Source organism: Gigantopelta aegis, chromosome 5 (genome assembly GCF_016097555.1).
Source record: "Gigantopelta aegis isolate Gae_Host chromosome 5, Gae_host_genome, whole genome shotgun sequence".
NCBI classification, from domain to species: Eukaryota; Metazoa; Mollusca; class Gastropoda; order Neomphalida; family Peltospiridae; genus Gigantopelta; species Gigantopelta aegis.
Genome location: NC_054703.1, coordinates 37,297,934 through 37,321,024, shown reverse-complemented (window position 1 = coordinate 37,321,024; position 23,091 = coordinate 37,297,934). Strand labels below are relative to the sequence as shown.

General features: G+C 37.9%; 2 protein-coding genes across 15 annotated transcripts in view; both read left to right on the top strand.

Annotated features, from left to right (window-relative positions):
• The first annotated feature begins 668 nt into the window (after positions 1 to 668).
• On the top strand, positions 669 to 10,385 carry LOC121373719. Of its 5 annotated transcripts, none has more exons than XM_041500467.1 (4): positions 669 to 787; positions 2,266 to 2,391; positions 6,402 to 6,492; positions 9,916 to 10,385. In XM_041500467.1, the coding sequence occupies exons 3-4, from the start codon at positions 6,422 to 6,424 to the stop codon at positions 10,280 to 10,282; spliced, it is 438 nt and encodes a 145-aa protein (XP_041356401.1). In that variant the 5' UTR covers positions 669 to 787; positions 2,266 to 2,391; positions 6,402 to 6,421; the 3' UTR covers positions 10,283 to 10,385. The 5 variants fall into 5 exon arrangements, with proteins under 5 accessions (XP_041356401.1, XP_041356402.1, XP_041356399.1 ...); XM_041500465.1 differs by having other exon boundaries at positions 675 to 782; XM_041500466.1 differs by having other exon boundaries at positions 675 to 782; positions 2,266 to 2,404.
• A 6,689-nt stretch (positions 10,386 to 17,074) lies between these two features.
• The window catches only part of LOC121373718 (coadhesin-like), a 42,591-nt gene continuing 36,574 nt past the window's right edge, over positions 17,075 to 23,091 (top strand). For 3 of the 10 annotated variants that reach the window (XR_005958116.1, XM_041500459.1, XM_041500455.1), the window contains exons 1-4: positions 17,077 to 17,206; positions 20,966 to 21,048; positions 21,420 to 21,467; positions 22,200 to 22,382. Coding sequence is in view for 8 of the 10 variants with exons in the window: in XM_041500459.1 (XP_041356393.1) it covers positions 20,997 to 21,048; positions 21,420 to 21,467; positions 22,200 to 22,382 (283 nt within the window). In the remaining 2 variants the exon portion in view is untranslated. Of the gene's footprint in view, positions 17,207 to 20,965; positions 21,049 to 21,419; positions 21,468 to 22,199; positions 22,383 to 23,091 lie in introns of those variants that run through there. The other 7 variants (XM_041500463.1, XM_041500456.1, XM_041500457.1 and 4 more) reach the window with 7 other exon arrangements.

Below are 23,091 nucleotides of genomic sequence, written 5' to 3'. Positions count from 1 at the left end.
GTTGTCATGGGCGTCAATCCGGCTTTAAAAGTGTGTGTGTGTGGGGGGGGGGGGGGGGGCGTGTGTGTGTGTGCTAAACGAAAAAGGGGGGGGGGGGGACATTCATATAGAGTGTCTCCCACCAATCGACGCCCATGGTTGTTGTGTGGGTCTAACAGTATGTATGTGTGTCTTGTGTGTGTGTGTGTGTGTGTGTGTGTGTGTGTGTGTCTCTCTCTTTCGCTCTCTCTCTCTAAACCTACAAACAATTATGTACATTTGTGTAGCCTCGATAGGACTACACATATTATAATTTAATAAATAAAATAAAATAAAATATATCCAAAATCAGATATATCATACTTAACTCACGTACTGCAAAGAAGTAAAGAATTTTGCTTAACGTAGCCGTTGACGTCATAGGAAGAGAAACTTTTTCTACGTTCATCGTCCGCTAACGTTCGCTAACGTACAGAAAATCGCTTTCCCCATTTTAAACGCTTGCAAAACAGCTCACACGACTATCATTAGCTACTGAAATGTTAGTTGTTGTAGTTATTGATGTTATATATATAATTATTTGTTTGCTGACACCAATTTGTTTGTAATTAACAATGTATTGATTGGAGTTGAAACTGAAGAATAATGGAACCTCCCCCAAACTCCCACCCTTCCCCCACCTCGGTATCAATGACGTCAAAATTACAACTGCACGGAGACGCCGGAAATGAAAAACTGTAGCTGGAAAATTGTGAATTTTTTCTTTTAAAATGCTTTGTTAATAAGACAAACACTACAAAATGGTATGGTATGTTCGATGCAAACAAATGAATTCAGGATAATGTAAAGAGAGATTTCATTTCGTAACTAACAGGAATTCCATATTTAAATTGTTTGTGTAGGCGGATCAAGAAAGTAACTTGGGTGGAGTCGATTTTAGCTGAATCACCGGACATCGTTTTGGATACGGGGGTTGGGGGAGCTATAGTTATGTACAATTTTATATTTGTTATTACTTCGGAGGCACACACGCACGTTACACACGCACGCACATTATATACACACGCTATACACGCACACGCACACACACATTAACAAACAAACTGGTGCACGTCAGATTATGCACTGGCTGTTTTGTAATAAACACATTTTACTTTTCGCACCTTTCGTTTTGGCTTCGTACACAGTAAACATAAACCATTTTGGCGAAATTGTACTTCATATCCCAGCGTTTCTGCCAGGAAGAAATGTTTGGGTATGGCGCTATGAAATTGAATATTTTACAATGTGTGTGCTAAATGCAACCGCAGTCGATGGGGGCATGGGTGGGTGGGGGCTCCCCAAGAAAGAGGCAAGGAGGCATGTGAGAACAGCGATGTTTTATATATATATATACTAATGTTTTAGGGGTTTTTTCACAACTTGTCTCGACAAAATTTGGGGGGAATGTACCGGTAACAGTGGCGGATCCAGAGATTCCATGTTGGGTGTGCCCCAGTGACATGAAGTGGAATGCCAAGGGAACTTTGGGTGAGGTTTGGAGGGGGATCGTAAAACAAAGAAGAAGAAAATTAATATATAATAAAATTATAACTATCGCAAAATTTAGGGAGGCCCGGGACACAGACCCACCCCCACCCCCACCCCCAGATCCGCGTCTGGGTAGTTAACAATTTGGTTCTGACTTTAAGTGATTATGACATGTGTTCGAATGTTTTAAAAACGGACACCGAATTTCATTCACTTTGACGACACATTTTTAACAGGAATTATCTTACTATCACCATAAGCGTACGAGACATGGGGGGGGGGGGGGGGGGGGGGGGGCAGAAGGTGCAGCTGCCACTCTAGCGCTGGAGCAAATTCCCAAATTCTGGAAAAAACAATAGAGATATTCGGGCAAACCATGCTAACCTGAAGCCTTTCTTACCATGCATCTCCATCATTCTACCAGCAAAATGAGTTGTAATTCATGCTAAAAATGCGTTGTGATTCGTTTGCAACTCTATATTGCTGTTTAGCAGTAATGTTTATCTAAAATAAAAAAATAAAAAACGTTGTTATCCAGATTCAGGCATTTTATGTTTAATTCGGGCAAAAACCAGCCTGCCCTTCTACAAAACTGGTAGCCCGTACGCCTATGACTATCATCTAGCTAAAACAATTATAAAAATACATCCATTAATTCCCGAGATTTTCCAGTTCGTAGTTTTATCCTTAGGCAGAAAACCTGATATTTTATGAAAGTGTCTGTGTTGTTAACTCACATATTTATTTTTTCCCCAGCACATGGTGAATGCGGTGACTAGACAAGATAAAACTGCTGGAAAGTGCTGCCGTGTTACCGGGGAGTGACATCCTTGACATTAATGAGACGGGGTTCTGTTAGCGGCCTCGCGAATAACTAACACGGTAGATATCACAGGTGAAAGACGACATTTGTGTCGCTTAAACGGACAGCCCCTAGTTTTTAAACACTAAGGCATATTTTTCATATTAGAGCCGTTTATGATCACTGTCAAAATCAAACATTAGTTATATTTTATTATTTAGATTATCCATTTCCGTACAACCGAAGTGTTTCTGGTCATCCTAGTGTTTCTAATACCACAACATGCATTTTTCATATTTTTAAAAAAGCATGAGCGTCTGAGAAGTAATGGTTATGGAGTCGCGTTTTAGCCTATATCTAAGGGTATTTCAACGTCACAGACTGTTGTTTCACTCTACTGTATCCACATTTGCTACAGGTTTGTAAACTAGGGTCTAGGTGAAAAATATACTGTAAAGTCAGAACCACATTGTTAACAACTACGATAAATTACTTTCCTACCTTTAATTACCGTTGGATTTTCTTCACTTTTTGTTCAGACAGAAATCGTAAAAAACACAACAATATTACAATGACAAACGTTCCACATACTAGTTGATAAACATGTCATTTCAACATTAAAAAACAGGGGGAAAAGTGCAGTAATAAACTGGATGGTATACTAGTATAAACAGATTTTATGGCTATACCATCACATTTTAGTTTTTTGTTGGTCTTGAAACAAATTTTATATAAAATTGTATATTGAAATTAGTTTCCGGCATACTTCGTAATTCACCCGAATCATTTCGTATACCCTCGGCATAATCCCGAATGTTTTTAAAATTCTTTTCAAATCACTGACATGATTTTGCAAGTAAGGTTTTGATTGGTCGAATGAAAGGTCAACTGGACATGAGCTCCAACGGGGTGCTGTTAGATCCATATATAATAGTAATTAACCAGTGGAGCTAATTTTAATTAGATTGAGGCAGTTCCTGTTAAACTGTTATTACTAGGTTTTCTTCAGCAAGGGGTCCAACCTAAACCGTATGACACATGCTTGAACTTCGTATACCACTACCAAAATGGCGGATAAAGCTCGCTTCGCTGCACGACGGTGAGTACATTTTGTCTTACAGCTGCATGCTGAATGCCTTTTCGATTAAAATAATATTGCGATACGGCTCTAGAATAAATATTCTATCCATTTGTTTACTTAATTCCCGATTTTATTCAACCACAAAAAAAGCTATTGAAGAAAAACCTCGTTGCTTTGACGGCCTAAACAAACATGATCAAAGTTCTGGGTGTTATTTTAAGTTAACGAGTTATATTTATACACTTAAAAAGTGTCTTGATGAAAGTTTGTATACCCTGGAAGTTAAATTAAGCAAATACGTTTTAGAAAGTCATTATATAATTATCCATCCAAGAATTTTCTTATAGTTTTGGCATATCTTCGTCTGCTCCCCCGGTTTAGGACACCTAATAGTATGTTCCAAATTTTGTTTTTCAGAACAGTTTGTGAAGTCTGCGGCCAACTATACTCTGGAAGGTCTGCCGTCCACAGACATGTGGTTGTCCATCACGGCAGACCAGGCGGGCACCAGTGCACTGACTGTGGACGAGTGTTGTTAACTAGGAGTCATCTCCAAGGACACCGCGTTTCCAGATTCATTGGAATGAATGATCTAGTCTTTATATATTGTTTAATAAATCGACATTATAATGCAATGTAGTATTAGTTTGTTGTTCGTCCCCAACTGGACACCTAAAACAGCAATCCTAGTATATGGATGCATGCCGTGTATCTCGAATAGGTTACTGTGACCTTGACTGACCCTTGACCTACATCTGGGGGTTTTCTGATGTGTTTAGACAAAATTTAATGACAATGTGACGTAAGTTGTATTGTGTACATGAAAGTTCCACAATTAGTGACGGTTGATTATTGTATTTATTTCACTCTCGTTAGTTAAGACATGGGTTTTAGTCTTAGGTGAAGTTTTGAAAATTAACTAACGTGAGTGACATATGTAAGATGGTCAACCTTCACGAATTAAGAAACTTATTTCATAAATGAGGGGATTTGCATTACATTTCTGTTGCAATATCTACTAAATTTTGTTTTTAATTTTTTCAAGCTGAATAGAGAAAAATTAGGAATTACAATTGTGACGTCATATTAAAAATAGTGTATCACATTTTGTTTTTATCCAATCTAAAGCCTCTGAGATGTTTGTCATCTGGAGTGTGATGACCTAAATGTTTCATTACTGCTACCAGTGGTATCACATAGTGTCAGTGATGTAACACGAGCAGTTTCAGGATAAATGGACTATTCAGGCTACATATAAATGTACATGTAATCAAATCATAAACCAATTATATATAAGCATTCACAGGTGTCAAACAATACTTGGGTGTTTTATTAGGGTTTTTTAGAAATGAGAACGAACGCATTTGAATAGTTGAAATTTAGTTTATGTGTACAATTTAATTGCATGTAACATCTGAACACATGAGCATTTGTCCTTGATTCCAAGTCAGAATGAAGGAAGTATCTTTCCTTCACCCACCTTGTAGTTGGCACGTGCAGGTTGAACTCCTTGAGGTGGTTCAGGATATATCCGGGCGAGAAAACCCTCTCATGAATCTGATAAATTGACCTCCAAAAAAGGTTCCTGTCCAAAACAAGTCCTTGTTGGCGTCAGAATATCTCATACAGGATGCATTACCGTGACAGTGCAATTTTAGCGCATCTTTAAATAATGCATAGGAAATGGGGTTTTTTTTTGGGGGGGGGGGGGGGGGGGGGGGAAAGAAGCCATTTTGAACACTGCTTCTGAAGAGTGACATTGTTTCTGTTATATCATCAGTATACATGTCTGCATCAAGGGACGGTTCATCTAACACTTGAAATGTATGATTCACTGTCATTTACACTCTTGAGATGTGAATGACAACGTCTTCCTAAATCGCTTTACACCTTTCTTCTGTGATGATCTCTGCTGTGGTGGTGTTGGAAATTCCTTGTTGGATGTAGGATTTACGTCTATAGGTGTCGATATGGAAGATGCTTTCTTAAATGGATTGAGGAAACATTTATTTGTGCAATTTGTAAAGTCTGAGGTACGACGATTACACAACCTTTTGCCAGAACTGGATCTTCTACGTGTCAAGACGGGAAACAACTTTCCTCTTTCATTATTGGTAAAGGCTTAACTTAACTGGCCTCTTTTTGTATCTCCCTATTACTGAAAAACAAAACACACCTTAAGTTGAAAAATATAATCACGATATTTTAGGGATACAAATTCAAATATAATTTTTTGAAGTAAACGAAATCTTGGCTTAAACCAGGGGGAGCAGACGAAGATGTGCCTAAACTATAAGAAATGTCTTGGATGAACAATTATAAAATGACTTTCCAAAACATATTTGTATAATTTAGCTCCCGGGATGTACAAGCTTTCATCATGACACTTTCATCGTATATAAATATAACTTGTTTCATTAAAATAACACCAACTATTTTGATCATGTTTGTTTTGACCGTCAAAACAACGAGGTTTTTCTTCAATAGCTTTTTTTTGGTTCAACAAAATCGATAATTACGTAAACAGATGAATAGAGCATTCATTCTAGAGCCGTATCGCAATATTATTTTAATCAGAAAGGCATTCAGCATGCAGCTGTAAGACAAAATGTACTCACTGTCGTGTATCGAAGCGAGCTTTATCCGCCATTTTGGTAGTGGTATACGAAGTTCAAGCACGTGTCATACGGTTTAGGCTGGACCCCTTGTTCAGGTGACTGTATGCTCCGAGTGAGGGATTTGCCATCTGTCATGTGATGGAAGTGGATTCTTCAAATTGATGATTCTGATGGCTTCAACAAGGGTATTTGTTTCTGCCTCTGAAATTTGTTGTCCGTTTTCCTGCTGGTTATGATCTGGAAGTTTGTTTTGTTTAACAACACCACTAGAGCACATTAATTTGGATGTCAAATATGTGATGGAAGTGGATTCATTCAGAATTCCTATGTTGGTAAAATCTGTGAAAGTTGTTTTCGTATAATGTTTCTGTCCTATTGTTATATTTTTCAGGGTTAACTGCGGGTTGAATTATGATTGTAGTGGTAGTCGTGGCAACAGTCTTCGTTTTAGTCATCTTGCTGTGTGGATTCCGCTCTTTCAGGTGATTAACATTTTATTTTCGTTTCAGCCAAACCCCACCCCCAGCCCGCACACCCCACTACCACCACCCCCGTTCAAGCATTTTTTTCAGAAAGCATTTCCCAGGGAAGCATGTGTCGATCCCCTTATAACCGTTGCTTTAACACCCCCCGTGCTAAAATGCCTGCACACGCGGCTAAAATGTGTGCTCTGGTGGGAACGAGAATAAACCCGATCATCTGAATGAATCCAGACCGGCATCGCTGGCGCAGTGGTTAAGCCATCGGACTACAGACTGGTAGGTACAGGGTTCGCAGCCTGGTACCGGCTCCAACCCAGAGTGAGTTCTTAAGGGCTCAGTGAGTAGGTGTAAGGCCACTACACCCTCTTCTCTCTCACTAACCACTAACCAACTAACTACTAACCAACTGTCCTGGACAGCCCAGATAGCTCAGGCGTGTGCCCAGGACAGCGTGCTTGAACCGTAGTTGAATATAAGCACGATAATAAGTTGAAATGAAATGAATGAATCCACCGAGGCGGGGTTTATACATGTCATTTGGGCCCTCATAAAAGTCAACACACTATAGGCGTACGGGCTCTCATTTTGTAGGAGGGTGGCTGGGGTGGCTGGCATGGGGATCAGGCTGGTTTTTGCCCGAACTAAACGAAACTGCCCGAATCTGGATAACAACATTTATTCATATTTCCATTACTACCAAACAGCTATATACATGTATGGTTGCAAACGAATCACTACACATCTTTACATGGATTACTATTAATTTTGAGGATAGAATGATGGAAATAAATGGTAAAAAGGTCTCGGGCTAGCACATTTTGCTCGAATATCTCAATAATTTTCCCCAGAAATGAGGCTTTGCTCCAGCACTAGGAGTGTGTGGGGTGGGGGTGTTTGTGGGGTGCTGTCTCGTAAGGATTCCTCGGATTCTCCAACGTAAACAAAATGAAAAAAATTAAATTAATAAATAGATCCGCTACTGATGACATTTTCATCTTATAATTTCAGACATTGGAAATTGTTAATAATAATAATAATAATAATAAAATAATAATAATAATTAAATTGAATAAAAAAAAATAATAATAATAATAAATCTTAATTAATATTATCTAGTGATGTCGTTAAGCAAAACAATTGTTATATTTTTAATTAATATTTAAGAATTGAACGTGAACATTTTTGAGTTTCATGCTAGTATGAAACGCAAAACCGCTTTACACACTGTATGAATGGCGTAGCGCGTTAGCGCAAAGCCATTCATACTAAAGTGTGTAAAGCGGTTTTGCGTTTCATACTAGCATGAAACTCAAAAAATTTCACGTTCAATTCTTATAATTCCAAACACATAACCATGTCATTAATGTAAAGCTCTTTCAAATAAAAAGTGAACTCTATTTTCCAACTATTTACTATTTTATTAACACGAAATTCATACTCAACATTAGCGGAATCCCTATGGTAGTTCGGCTTTTCCCGTCAATAGCCGAATGAGAGAATGACAATGTTACAATCATTAATACAATTCATATTAATTTTTGGCATTAAATGTCAATACCAACTAAAAACATTTTGAATTCACTAGAAACATATAACGTAAGTAATTTTAATAACTTTTAACCTGTAATAAAAATGTCTGAAGCGACCTATTTTGTATGCTATAATTTATATGTGAAGCGGTTGGTGTATGAATATTTAACTACGAACTGTGGATGGGCGCCATTTTTTGATTACTGTCCAGATTTACCAATTACGACGTTGAAATTACAGTTATAAAATGTTGAGTGCGTGATAATTCCATGTGTTGATAGATTTGATATGGAGAAAGTGGTTTCAATGTTTCCGGAAATGGATGAAACAGGTGTGTCGCGAGTTTCTGTGTTTACTGGCCTTGTAATTGTGGAAGTGGCAACAGGATGGTTTTGGCATGTGTGACTTCAGGTGGTGCGACACAAGTATTCGTGAGATTTGACAGTGCCATGCTCATGTTTCGTTTTTGGAAAGTGGAACATTCTCTGTTGTAGCTTCGAATTGAAGCTTCGTTCCTGTGTCCCGACATGTACATGATATGCCTAGTTTCAAAACCCGACTCGTTTAAAGATTGCATCGCAGTGGCGCGCAAACTTAGAAACTATGTGTTGTGTACGTCATACTACAATGCCGTTGAATGCGCGTTACTGCTAATGGTTGGCATGAACTGACTGAATTTTGTTTTTGAAATCGCTTTTGTAAAATACCAAATTCCATTGGAATTATATACTTTTTTTGGATCGGCAAAATAGATTTTTAGCTGTGGGATTTTGAATTCACTATAAACATATAACGTAAGTAATTTCAATAACTTTTAACCTTTAATAAAAATGTCTGAAGCGACCTATTTGGTATGGTATAATTTATATGTGAAGATGTTTAGAAGTTTGACAGCAGACGATTACTGTTTGATGTCTAAAAATAGAATCTCAAGGAAATTCCTCGGGGATTCCTTTGTTGACATAATTCATAAAGTAGTTCCGGCTATATAGCCAAAAATAGTGCTAAACTGAGATTCATGGTGCTATGAATGCCAGTTTTTATCGTCACGTGATACGAATTTGACCAATCCAAGGGTTTATAATAAAGGGATTTTTAGAGATTGGAATTATTAATTAATATATCTGTTTTAAGCTATGTTAGGGATGACGCGAGAGTGTTTGTAAAATAGAACAAAGTTAAACTCCACTAAAAACAAAACTAGTTGATTAAAATAAAACGCTGCTTTCAATTTATAATTCAAGTGTTTCCAGGCCCGTAGGAACGACATCTGGATGGGGTGGGGGAGGGGGACACTATCTCTAATAGGGGATGCATATTATCCTCTAATGAAGGGGAAAAAACGTTTTTTATTTTTATATAGTAAGACAAAAAAAAACCCCATACATTATCGTCTTTCTCTACCCCCCACCTAAACACACACCGTCCCCCGGGTGCAACAGGCCTGCTTTCACCTTTTTCGTGTTTGTAACTTTGCTAATATTATTATTATTATTATATATTTTATTTTTAAATTTTTGTTATCATTATTATTATTTATTTTATTATATATTATATATATATATATATATATATATATATATATATATATATATATATATATATATATATATATATATATATATATATATATATTAGTAGTGGTAGTGGTAGTAATAGTAGTAGTAGTAGTATTGGGGCCCTATTATTGTTTTTATTTTTTATTATTTTTTTTTTCCTTAACCATATGTCTGACGCCATATAACCGTAAATAAAATGTGTTGAGTGCGTCGTTAAATAAAACATTTCTTTTTCTATGATTATCTTCACCAACAGAAACAGGAGAAAAAGGAAATAATCATTCACACAGAGAGGGATTATTATTATTATTATTATTATTATTTACCCCAACAGAAACAGGACGAAAAGGGCAAAGTCTTACACATCGGCAGGGATAGAAGCAGACGTGGACGAACCACCGACAGTGAGCAGACGACACAAACGAAAACGCGAGAGACGATACCGGCCCACGCCCAGCATGGAAGCGTGCGGCCCGGTCGATAGTAGTTTCGATACATGTGACATGCGTTGCGATCGAAATGGTCGAGGCGGTGCTAGTGACAGCGATTCGAGCGGCGACTTCTCGCCACCTCACAAAACCAAACGAAAGAAACGGAAACGTCGGACCGGAGCGGAACATCACGATGACGTCATTGCGAAACGGGAAATGGCGAAAACTGACGAAGAAGTATTCTTGGCTGACGGAGAAGAATCAGTATAAGTGTGTGTGTGTATTTGTGTGTGTGTGTGTGTGTGTGTAGTGTGTGTGCGTGCGTGCGTGTTTGTGTGTGTATAAAACGTTAAATAAATATAAATATATTGCAGACATAGGTGTTGTTGTTTAATATAAACAAGCATTACAGGACGTTAGATACCGAAGATATCGGGTGCCCACCACCATAGCCATTTGCCCCCCCCCCCCCCATCCCCTCTAAAAAAGACAACAAAAAACTAAACACGCCGCACCTGTACCCCTCTGTATACATGGTACATTTTTAAAGCTTAAATGCCCTTATATACGAGTGTAAAGATATTATATGCATCTACCCAAAAATCTAACATCAGTTAATTAAACTGCTGTTTAAACTTCGTACAAGAAATGTTAAATTTCAAAACAAACTCACAACCACCTATACAAGTTATAGAGGCTGCTTGTACAGTGCGGTGGCGTAAGAAGGTGCCAAAAAGTGGTGGGGGAAGGGGCACATACACCCTTGCCCCCCATTCCTACGCCAGTGCAGTGGCAGAAGGAGACTGCTTGAAAACATTTCTTTATATAATAAATACATAAATAAACTTTCAATAAATAAATAATTTAAAAAAAAAAAAAAAAATTCCATCTGGCGAAGTCTGTATATCGCGGTTCGTAACCTAGCGCGTTAACCACTATGCCGACACATGGCGTAAATTTGAATCTCCGATTTACGCTAGTTAATAAAGCTTCAACCATTTAGCGCTCTCTTTTGTGACTGCTTTGTATGGCGACTCCAGGACGAGAATTCCTCTTTGTACGTATTTAAATCATTTCTTATTTCTGTCTCACGCTTAGTGTCTTTGAGAATGTAACTTCTGGATGTTCCGTAGAGTATGCTATTTAGCGACCGACAACAAAAATCAAAACATGCAGGATGCAAGCAGTTAGCCATTGAACATCCAGCGCGCTAAAATTAAACACACTACCTAGCGTCGAGCCGAGAACTTAGAAGTGGTAAGTTAAAGTTTGTTTTCTTTAACGACACCACTAGAGCTCATTGATTTAATAATCATCGGATATTGGATGTCAAATGTAACGGGCCCCCTCAGTGCCGGACATATAAGGGGGCAATTGCCCCAGGCCCACCTGCCAAAGGTCCCCCAGACTAAGACTTCCTGTATAAAAAATGTAATAATTATAAAATTAGTTCATTTTTTTATTTGTCATGTAATTTAATTTCTGTGTTGCGGGGCTCCCGAACCTGAAGTGCCCCGGGTACCCCAAGGTCTAAATCCTTCCCTGGGCCCCATTAAATTCTGGAACGGGCCGTTAATTAGTTCCCCAGATTCGATATATCTGATCTGGCTTTCAAGGTAGCTGTTTATAATAATGATAGTTTCACGTTGGTCTAGTGCAAAAGATGAAATGAAAACACACAAAGTTAACTACAACATCAACGTTTATAAATTTACAATTACCACTAAATTACAAGGTTGATTTTAGCACTCAAAAATTATAAATTAAATCTACCCTTATCCCAAAATTAAGTTCCAGAAAACCCCTATCACAACAACGTTCACAGCTTAGGCAAACATGGTACCTTTCGACTGCAAATAAAACCAACAATACAAAAACTAACGGCATTCGAAGAACATGGTCTACTTAACCATGGGCGTATTGGGACTCTTTGATTTAGGTGGGCTGGAGGGGTTGATTTGCCCGAAATTTTACCCAGATAAAAACTGCCCGAATTTTTCCCACTGTTTTGCCCGAATTTGGGGGGGGGGGGGGGGGGGGGGGGGGCAATTGCCCCCCTGCCCACCCGGGTCGTACGCCCATATACTTAACAGCCAGGTAGGCCGCATACATGGTACCTTTTGCTTTTGTTAATATAGTCAACTCAGGACTTCTCAACATGACCCTCTAAAATAATTTATCCTCAATATAATAATAATAAATGTCAAAACTCCGTTAATACCCAATTTATTATATACCAATTACAAAATATATATGTATACCAAATGACCATAACCAAATTATTTCCAAATGAACAAAACTATATCCCATATAATAAAAACATTAATTATTAAAAACAAATAATTTCATACAACCTATTTTCGATACAACCTAAATCCATTTTCACTACACAAACACAATTTTGACAGTTTTAGAGAAAGAAAGAAATGTTTTATTTAACGACGCACTCAACACATTTTATTTACGGTTATATGGCATCAGACATATGGTTATGGACCACACAGATTTGGAGAGGAAACCCGCTGTCGCCACTACATGGGCTAGTCTTTCCGATTAGCAGCAAGGGATCTTTTAGTTGCGCTTCCACAGGCAGAACAGCACACACCATGGCCTTTGTTGAACCAGTTATGGATCACTGGTCGGTGCAAGTGGTTTACACCTACCCATTGAGCCTTGCGGAGCACTCACTCAGGGTTTGGAGTAGGTATCTGAATTAAAAATCCCATGCCTCGACTGGGATCCGAACCCAGACCGAACCCAGACCGATGGCCTAACAACGACACCACCGAGGCCGGTCAACTGGACAAAGGCCGTGGTATGTGTTTTCCTGCCTGTGGGAAAGTGCATATAAAAGATCCCTTGCTGCATTAGAAAAACAAATATATCGGCTTTTCTCTGATGTCTGATGACTACAATTTCCACCTCTTGATCCGTCTCTGTACACAGGAATGTAATCACGGCTCCTGTGTTGGATTTTTATAAAATGTTCTTATACAAGGTGGCAAAACAAAATATGAAGGCGTTGTTACAGCCCATTTTGGCGCCCCAAAATGTCAGTAAAATCAATATTGGAAACTGATAAAATCTGATTAATGAGAAGAACTAATATAAGTAACTGTCGTGGCATTTTGCCTCGCATCAAATAACGTAATATATTTGTTATCAAACACCGTATTATGGCAGGATGTTTTAGCAATGATTTAATCTTGGTAGCATACTGCAGAGAAAGCTCTGCACGTCTAACACCAAAACTAGGTCCGTGTGCATCAACGTACAAGCTCTCCACCAGAGATGTTCTAAAAACACCAAGACAAAGCCAAAGTCCCTGGCTGTGTGTAGGAGCTAACATGACTTTCGTGCTAACCCATAAACAATGCAAAGATCTATATAGTCAAGTTTTGATCTCATAAGAGAACTGAGGGACGGGACGTACGTAGCCCAGTGGTATGCGCGGTCGGTTAGGGATCGATCCCCGTCGGCTGGATCATTGGGCTATTTCTAATTCCAGCGAATATACAACGACTAGTGTATCAACGGTCGTAATATGTGCTATCCTGTCTGTGGGATGGTGCATATAAAAAGATCCCTTGGTACTAATGGAAAAATGTAGCGGGTTTCCTCTCTAAGACTATGTCAGAGTTACCAAATGTTTGACATCCAATAGCCGATGATTAATTAATCAATGTGCTCTAGTGGTGTCGTTAAACAATCATTAACACATCTTTTTGCTAAGAGTTACCACCCACTACAGCAGAGGAGAAACAAGGAACACAGAGAAGGTATACGTCATTGATATCTGTCCCATTTTATTCGTGTCCACGTATATGAGTGTTCGTGTGTACATGTGCCGTGCGTGCGTGCTTGTACATACATGCTACATGCTCTCTCTCTCTCTCTCTCTCTCTCTCTCTCTCTCTCTCTCTCTCTCTCTCTCTCTCTCTCTCTGTGTGTGTGTGTGTGTGATTGGATGTCAGTAATTTTTGACTAAAACAGACACGGTGGGGACAAGTAGACATTATTTATTTTTTTATTATTACTATTATTTATTTTTTATTTTTTTTTGGGGGGGGAGGAGGAAATGTTGTATTTAATGACACACTCAACACATTGTATTTACGGTTATATGGCGTCGGAGAGGGGGGGGGGAGGGTCTGACTGAGATTGAAGGCGTCGGACATATGGTTAATGACTACACAGATATTGAAGGAGAAAACCCGCTTCATGGGCTACTCTTTTCGACTAGCAGCAAGGGAATTTTTATATGCACCATCCCATTGACAGGATAGCACATACCACGGCCTTTGATATACCAGTCGTGGTGCACCGGCTGGAGCGAGAAATAGCGAAATGGACCTACTGACGGGGGTCGATCCCAAACCGACCGCGCATCAAGCTAGCGCTTTACCACTGGGCTACGTCTCGCTCCTTGAACATCTAAAATCCAAAAGTTTCTCGGGAGGAGCGTATGTCCCAGACCTTCTATTAAACGTTCGGGCCCTCTAGGCTATCGCACTCTTAGTGGGTTATATTTGTTTTATCTGCGCAAATGTCGTTCACAGGTGAATTTGAAAGGAGAGTCTGGCAACCTCGAGCCGTTCCATTGTTTGTTACACTGTGCCGCCCCTGCCCAAAGGTATCCCCAACCAATGAGATCGGATATGTTATACTTAGGGTTTTTGTTTGGGGCTATCTGTGCCCCTGTTGCCCCAGTTTTAAATACACTGGGCGGGCCCTAGAATGATACCATAAAATGAAACTTATCAAGTGTATCCGTTCCGTAGTTTTAATTACGTGAATAGCACAATCTAAGTTCTTGGTTAAATGATAGCTTGTAAATTGAAAGTTTTTTAAAGAGACATTCCTGAATTTGCTGCACTTTTTGAGATGTTATCGACTAATAGAGACTTTTTAACAATTGTAATTACTTATCAAATATATTTTTCTGCATCATATATTAGTGGCTGTACAGACCTTCGTTTTTGAAAAACCCAAGAGTGCTAAAAATCGCACTCCTCAAAATGCTTACGAGCGAAGTGGAAATGACACTCCTCAAAATGCAGAGGAGAGGAAAATCGCACTCCTCAAAATAATCAGAATTAGAGGCAAGAGACCGAGAGGAATTGCACCCATAAACATGATTAAGTTTGAGGAGTAATGATTTCTAAATTAAATCTCTTAAAGTTAATGTTTTGTGTTTTCGAAACACCATGAACACAACATTTATCGATTTCTTATGTATTATATGCATATTATGTTGCATTAAAATTCCGAATCATGATAATCTGTTGACTATTTATGAATAAAGAATTGAAACTGATTTATTTGTGTTTATTCTGTTTTATTTAAGTACAATAATTTTAATCTTCATCGCAGAATGATATGTTTTCTCCATGGACACTAACCTGTGAACTGAATGTGAATTGGCATTGTAACAACTATGGTATTATTATTAAGAATTCTAACTGTAAAATATCTAATAAAACACTCACAAAAAATAATGTCAGTAGGCCTATTTGTAAATCATTTAAACTAAAAAGAAATTAAAAGTGTAACAACCACATTTATCATTATATCATAACATACATGTAATGTACCTTCAAATTCTCTATTTAAAAATGATAATAATGATAATGTCATAACAGAGATAATGTCAACATCTATTGTTTTCTACCCAAATATATCTTACTACAATTTTTATAAATATATATTTTTACAAACAGGATAAACTTTAATTATCGGTGTACTGAAGTTAACACGTCATTTATTATACTACTAGCTCAAATCATAGCAACCCATAAAAAAAAAAAAAAAAAAATCAAACCAAAAAACCCCCCAACATAACCACCCTAATGTAAATTTAATTTTAAAATATATATGCTTTACACTCGGTAAATTCGAATTACTGACTTGAAATTAAATCGGTGTAGGCCTATGTTTGTTTCAGGGTCCCGTCAACCGATCACATGTACTAGAAATCTGACTCTACCAAGGGCAATGTCCTTTGCTTTAAATCACGTGGCAGTATCGTGAAACAGAAAGTAAAAATGTCTACGAGTACATCGCTATGTTATTAACGAAAACAAAACCTGCTTTACTAAATTACGTTTTTGTTTGTGTACGCGTTTACTGTGATATCAACATGAGTAAACATTATATATATTGGACAACGCACCTATTATTTTTCCTGTACGTGATCAAAACGACGACAGTATAAATACATTTCGCGAGTATTCTAGGAAGTTCATTGTGAACAGAATGGAAATATTTGTGGCGTTGTGAATTGGATTCAATAAACAATTAAAATGGCGGCAGGCGCGTGCGCGGGGGGGGGGGGGGGGGGGGGGACCCACCGCTCAAGGCGAAAAAAAATATTCATATCCCGATTTTTAATGTAATTTCTTTCCAAAAAAATGTGGTCAGAAAGCAGCTCGGCTAGCCAGCAGAAAACACCTCAGAATAGCCCTAGAAGGGGTCAATTTTTCAACATTTTCGGGGGTAGGCCCCCCCCAGACCCCCCGCCACGGGCTTCGCCAGACACCTCCCCCCCCCCCCCCTGCAAAATTTCCTGCGCACGCCCCTGGGCGGAGTTAAAAAAAAACAAAAAACACAAACGTGATTTGTTCAATTTAGGGGCGCGTTATTTCGCGCCCGTCAGATTGAGTTGACGGAGGTTCACGTGCGTGATAGCGCTCGCGCCCGTCAGAAACGAAGGTTTGGCTGTATAATAAACGTGTTTTTTCGTACGTACGAACTTATTTGAAAACAAAATCCAGTTTGGGCTTCTTACAAATATTAAGACGACCAGAAACATATTGAATATACAGACACTGATATTCTAAACAAGAAAATATATTTCATATGTAGGTTTAATCGTAGTAATATTTTATTAGTCGGAAACATCTTACAATGCAGCAAACTCAGGTGTCTGACGTCACCTACATGTATCTATGTCCTTAGCACTCGAACTAGGTCATTGGCACGCAGTTTTGACTCATATCCGATTGGGGTGGAGGCTGTCACGTGACTGTGATGTAGCCCTACCGGACATGTGACGTCATAAATCTACTTCCTATGGTGGAATCGTGTTGAGTTTAGAACTATTATTCATGAAAAATGTCCTAATACTGTTAAAAACGGTAATATATATATCCATTCTGGTGAGCACACGAAGACCTACGATTGTGAATAATATAAGTAATGAGGCCAATTATTTGTAATGGCTATTTAAATCATGTGTGACAACTAATACCGACTAACAGTAGCAACAAAATCATAAATGACATAATCATGTAATGGCAGGTGAAAAAAAGTTTGTTTGTTCAACGACACCACTGGAGCACATCGATTAATTAATCATCGGCTATTGGATGTCAAACATTTACTATCTGAACCAAAATGTTAACAACTACAAAAAAATTACTCTCCTACCTTTAATTACCGTTACATTTCCCCCAAATTTTGTCCACACACAAGTTGTGAAAAAAACATTACAGTGACACAGATTCCACATAAGAGACTATAACGATGTCGCCAGTATCGACTTTGCTGAGATAGCATAGGGCAAATTACATGCAGTTTTCTGCCGTCTGCCATTTTGCATTTTTTATGGAATACTCTTCAAGAGGGGTGAAAGCCTCCAAAGTATGTGACATAATTAATATAAAATCAATGATCTTTAGTGGTATATTTAAACAAACAAAAAATAATTTTACAAATTAATATGACGTCATCACGTTTGCTTTTATATCATAACATGTTATTACATTGCTAGATTAAGTCATATCCTTTCACCCCTCTTGGAGAATATTCCATAAAAAGTCAAAATGGCAGCCAACACAAAATTACATGCTTTTTGCCCTATGCGATCTCAGCGAAGTTGATATTGGTGACATGGTTATCATCTAGTATGTGGAATCTGTGTCATTGCAATGGTTTTTCCTAGATTTCTGTCAGGACAAAATGTGAGTAAAATCTAACGAAAAATAAAGGTAGGAGAGCAATTTTTCGTAGTTGTTGACATTTTGGTTCGACAGTCACAATAGTAATTCGGACACATATTTTTCAAAGGGAACCCGCTACATTTTTTCCAAATGCAGCAAGGGATCTTTTATAAGCACCATCCCACAGACAGGATAGCACATACCACAGCCTTTGATATACCAATCGTGGTGCACTGGCTGGAACAATAACAAATGGGCCCACGGACAGGGATCAATCCCAAACCGACCACGCATCAAGTGAGCACTTTACCACTGGGTTATTTCCTGCTCCTGGCAGGTGAAAAGTCAAACAAAAATATGGTCATTTACAGAAGTATGTTTAAAAATTATACTAATGTATAATCATTGTTAATTTTCTTTGTCTATCTGGTACATCTTTCAATCGCTAACGAGTCTTTGCAGACGTTTTGGAATGATATATCTGGAGGGGAGGGGGTCAAAAGTCGTATCTTTATCTTTATATAGTGTAACAAAAAAAACCCCACATACATTTTCGTCCTCAAATGGGGAGCACAGTCCTCCCCCATTCCCCTCCTGTTTTATGGTCATGTTTTATACATTGTGTTTAATGTGTTTGTGTATGTACCTATAGTCCGTCTTATTCTAGTACTACAAAAAATGTTTTTGTTTTTTTTTGGAGGGGGGGGGGGGGTAATTGAACGAAAACATTCTAAAAAGTAATTTCAGTTTGGTTTGACATAAGAAAAAAAGTAAAAATGTTTGTGTGCAATTTAGAAAACAATAGGCTCCGAAATGAAAGACGTAAGTTTTATTTGTAATAAATTACTAAGTATGAAAAAAGTTCCCTATGGGAATTATTAAGACTACAGGCATAATGTATTATTATTATAATTCAGTAAAGACTGTCTTTTTATTAACTGTATAAATTAGCATTGTTTTCATTCAGCACAATGAAGCAATTATAATTAAATGGACATTCCTGAGTTTGCTGCATAATGTAAGAAGCTTCCGACTAATAAACTATTTCTACGATTAAACTTACATATTAAACATATTTTCTTGTTTAGAATATCAGTGTCTGTATATTCAATGTGTTTCTGGTCATCTTAATATTTGTAAGAAGCCCAAACTGGATTTTGTCTTCAAATAATTTCGTAGATATGAAAAAAAACATTTTAGGAAATAAAATGAAATTTAACCTAGTACAAATATTAGAACGATCAGAAACATGTTTCATATAAAACCACAATTTATGTAATTATGTAATGTAATTACAATTGTTAAAAGTCTCTGTTAGTCGATAACATCTTTAAAATTGCAGCAAACTCAGGAGTGTCCCTTTAAGACAGAGTTTCTTGATTAGCTTGACTGCCAGGCTGTCATGTTGCTTGTGTTTAGTCACAATTAATGAGTGTCACTTTGAGGGAAATTCAAAGTATGCCGGAGTGTTTATGTCAGTTGGGTTTTTTAAAATTCTGGATTCATAAATTACTATAAAGTATGTATTGCAGCTTTTATATAATTTATTTACAGGGGTCGAATTTTACGCTATTCCGCAAATAGTAAATTTTGAAACGGAATAGTAAAACAATTCTTCCAATATTCCGTCATGAAAGTGAAAATAAAGCACGGAATACCGAAAATCGCCTGCGACTATTCCGCTTACGCTTTTTCTTCAGATACATTTTTCTGCAGAACAAATCCTTGCGCTACTAAGACCTTTCTCATGCACTTACCAGTACAAAATAAACATCTTTTTGATCGAAACTAATGTTTGCAGTGAGTTTGTTTGTAATTCCAGCTAGTATGCAGTAATGCATAGACTGGTATATAAATAACTGTTCGTTACGCAATGTTGTACAGGGCGACATAGCACAGTCAGGAAAACTAGTGGTACATTAATAATTGAAGGGATAGTACATTTTTAGACAGAATAGTGTTTTTTGAAATTCACTATTTTTTGGGATAGTGGTAAAAACATTATATTTCAACCCCTAATTTATACCTGTGCAAGATAATTTACATAAGATTTTCTACTGCAGAGGTAACATGAAAGTGTCATGTTGGCAAGTGTTAAGAAATTTCTTTGACTTAGGAAAGAAAGAAAGAGTTTTTTTTTATTTAATGACACACTCAACACATTGTAGTTATGGTTATATGGTGTCAGACGTATGGTTAAGGACCACACAGATATTGAGAGAGGAAACCCGTTGTTGCCACTTCATGGGCTACTCTTTTCGATTAGCAGCAAGGGATCTTGTATAAGCACCATCCCACAGACAGAGTAGTACATACCACAGGCTTTGATATACCAGTCATGGTGCACTAGCTGGCTGGAACGAGAAATAGCCCAATGGGCCCACCGACGGGGATCGATCCCAGACGGACCGCACATCAAGCGAGCGCTGTACCACTGGGCTACGTCCCGCCCCCACCGTTGACTTGAGTTCAGTCTTGTCAAGGAAAGGCGAGGGATCATTCACGCTCCCCTCCAACATTCCTGCCAGAAAGACATTTTTCAGTATGGCGCTATGGAATTGAATGCAATCACAGTCAACATGGGATATGGGGGGCCTCCCCCAGAAGGAAAATGGGTTACGTTTAGGGTTAGGGTTAAGAAAATCATACAGTAATGATAACAGTAATTAATTTTGTCAAAAGGTTAACCTAAAAAAATAAAATCTGCCAAATATTTTGGGATGGCACTATACCCGTTTTACCCTCTGGCAGAAACCCTGTAACACCTCAATAGTTTTAGGATAGCTGCATATTGTAACTAAATCCTCTTGTTTATGACTGGGGTCCCCTCACCTCCATCCTATCCAGTGCACCATGACTGGTTTATCAAAGGCCATGGTATGTGCTGTCCAGTTTGTGGGAAAGTGGATAAAACAAATATCTAGCTGCTAATGGAAAAATGTAGAAGGTATCCTCAATAATTAAGAGTAAACCAAATCAACTTTGTGTTTATCAATAGTTTTATACATTCTAGGTACAAGAATTGCATTAATGAGGATGCCAACATGGTGACCATTCTGTGGATCCTGGCTGCCCAAGTTTTTTTTACAGCATGTGGTTTGTATCTGCTATCATTGCTGGGTTAACCCTGTAGAAAATGTAGCAAATGCTGCACGCCTAGCCCTTACAGGGTCCCCACAGATCAGTTTATTATTATTAGTCCCTTACCGGTTCAACCAGGGGGGAGTACAGGTTTCAAAAACCTTGCTTTAGCATTCCTTTGACATATAAATTATAAGTTATTTTAAGTTCTGAGGATTAAGCATGCAGTTATAGACATGCATATATTTTAGACCCAACCACCTCGTCTAAATTCTGCCCTAGCTTACACAATAACTGGACATCTATCGATATATTTAGAAGTAATTTTAAAATGTTTACATATATATTATTTTTGTGGTGCGTTTTGAGATTTATTTTGTTTTCAGAATCAACAAATGGTACAGCAACAGGGCCAACAATAGTACCCAGTGGAGGTATATGTATCATAAATAAGAACCATTATACATTTATAAAGTGTTCACAAAAAGATGGGGATACTGAAATTAAAATTATAAAATTTAATATAAAATGTATACAAATTATATACATTTTAATTGTTATTAAAATACTATATACAAACAGAGTACATTTTAATAATGAGTTTCCTGTTTTTTTAAAAGTTTTTCAACCTATAGTTTTATGCAAAACCAAAGCGTAAAATGGCCAATTTTTTATCTATTTGTTCACATTCGTGGGGATATGAAAAAAAATGAAATTCACATGCAGAATGTTCATATTCCAGAACCTAAACCTACCATTAATTGTTTGTGAAAAAAGTATGTGGTGTGGTAACTTGGAGAACACAATAGATTAGGAGCCATAGGAATGCATCAAGCCGAAAGGATGCAGCGACATGATATTATACAGCACACCATGCAGTTGCTTACATTTAGGCATTTGACTCCTAGTCTTTAGAGGAAACCTGCTACATTTTTTCATTGGCAGCAAGGGATCTTTTATATGCACTTTCACACAGTCTTTGATCTGTCATTTACAGGACATTGGTTGAAGCCTAGAAAAAGTCCGAACAGAATGAGTCACCAAGGAGGTTTGAAATGCAACCATAAAAAAGATATCTTGCTGCTAATGGAAAAAGTTCAAAGTTTGTTTTGTTTACCAACACCACTAGAGCACATATTATGTAACATGTAAATCTAATTTTTCAGTGAACGGTGAATGGTCTGACTGGAGAAGAACTCATTTCACATCGTGTCAAACAGGATGTGTGCGAACGGTCAAGTTGACAAGGACCTGCACAAACCCAGCGCCCTCTGGTGGTGGACGCCAGTGTAACGGGAGTATCACCGCGGAGATATTGGAGACTTGCATGGGAGATAACTGTCTGAAAGGTGATATAATGTGTTTCACGTTTATGTAATTCACTTTTTATTTTCTTCTTCTTTTAGGGCGGGATGTAGCCCAGTGGTAGAGCGCTCGCTTCATGTGCGGTCGGTCTGGGATCAATCCCCGTCGGTGGACCCACTGGGCTATTTCTCGTTCCAGCCAGTGCACCACGACTGGTATATCAAAGACTGTGGTATGTGCTTTCCTATCTGCGGGATGGTGCATATAAAAGATCCCTTGCTGCTAAATGAAAAGAGTAGCCCATGAAGTGGCAACAGCGGGTTTCCTCTGTCAATACCCGTGTGGTCCGTAACCATGTGTCCGACGCCATATAACTGTAAATAAAATGTGTTGAGTACGTCGTTAAATAAAACACTTCCTTCCTTCCTTATTCTTTTCTTTTCTTTTGTTAAGTCTATATAGCTACATATACATCTACCCAACATGTACATCTACCCAACATGTACATATACATCTACCCAATATGTACATCTACCCAACATGTACATATACATCTACCCAACATGTACATATACATCTACCCAACATGTACATATACATCTACCCAACATGTACATATACATCTACCCAACATGTACATATACATCTACCCAACATGTACATCTACCCAACATGTACATCTACCCAACATGTACATCTACCCAACATGTACATCTACATCTACCCAACATGTACATATACATCTACCCAACA

What these genes read in the sequence shown, in the direction of transcription:
- LOC121373719 (XM_041500467.1), top strand. Translation starts at nt 6,422, where the DNA reads ATGATTGTAGTGGTAGTCGTGGCAACAGTCTTCGTTTTAGTCATCTTG. An exon ending in TGTGGATTCCGCTCTTTCAG is followed by an intron (nt 6,493 to 9,915) that starts GTGATTAACATT and finishes TTACCCCAACAG; the next exon opens with AAACAGGACGAAAAGGGCAA.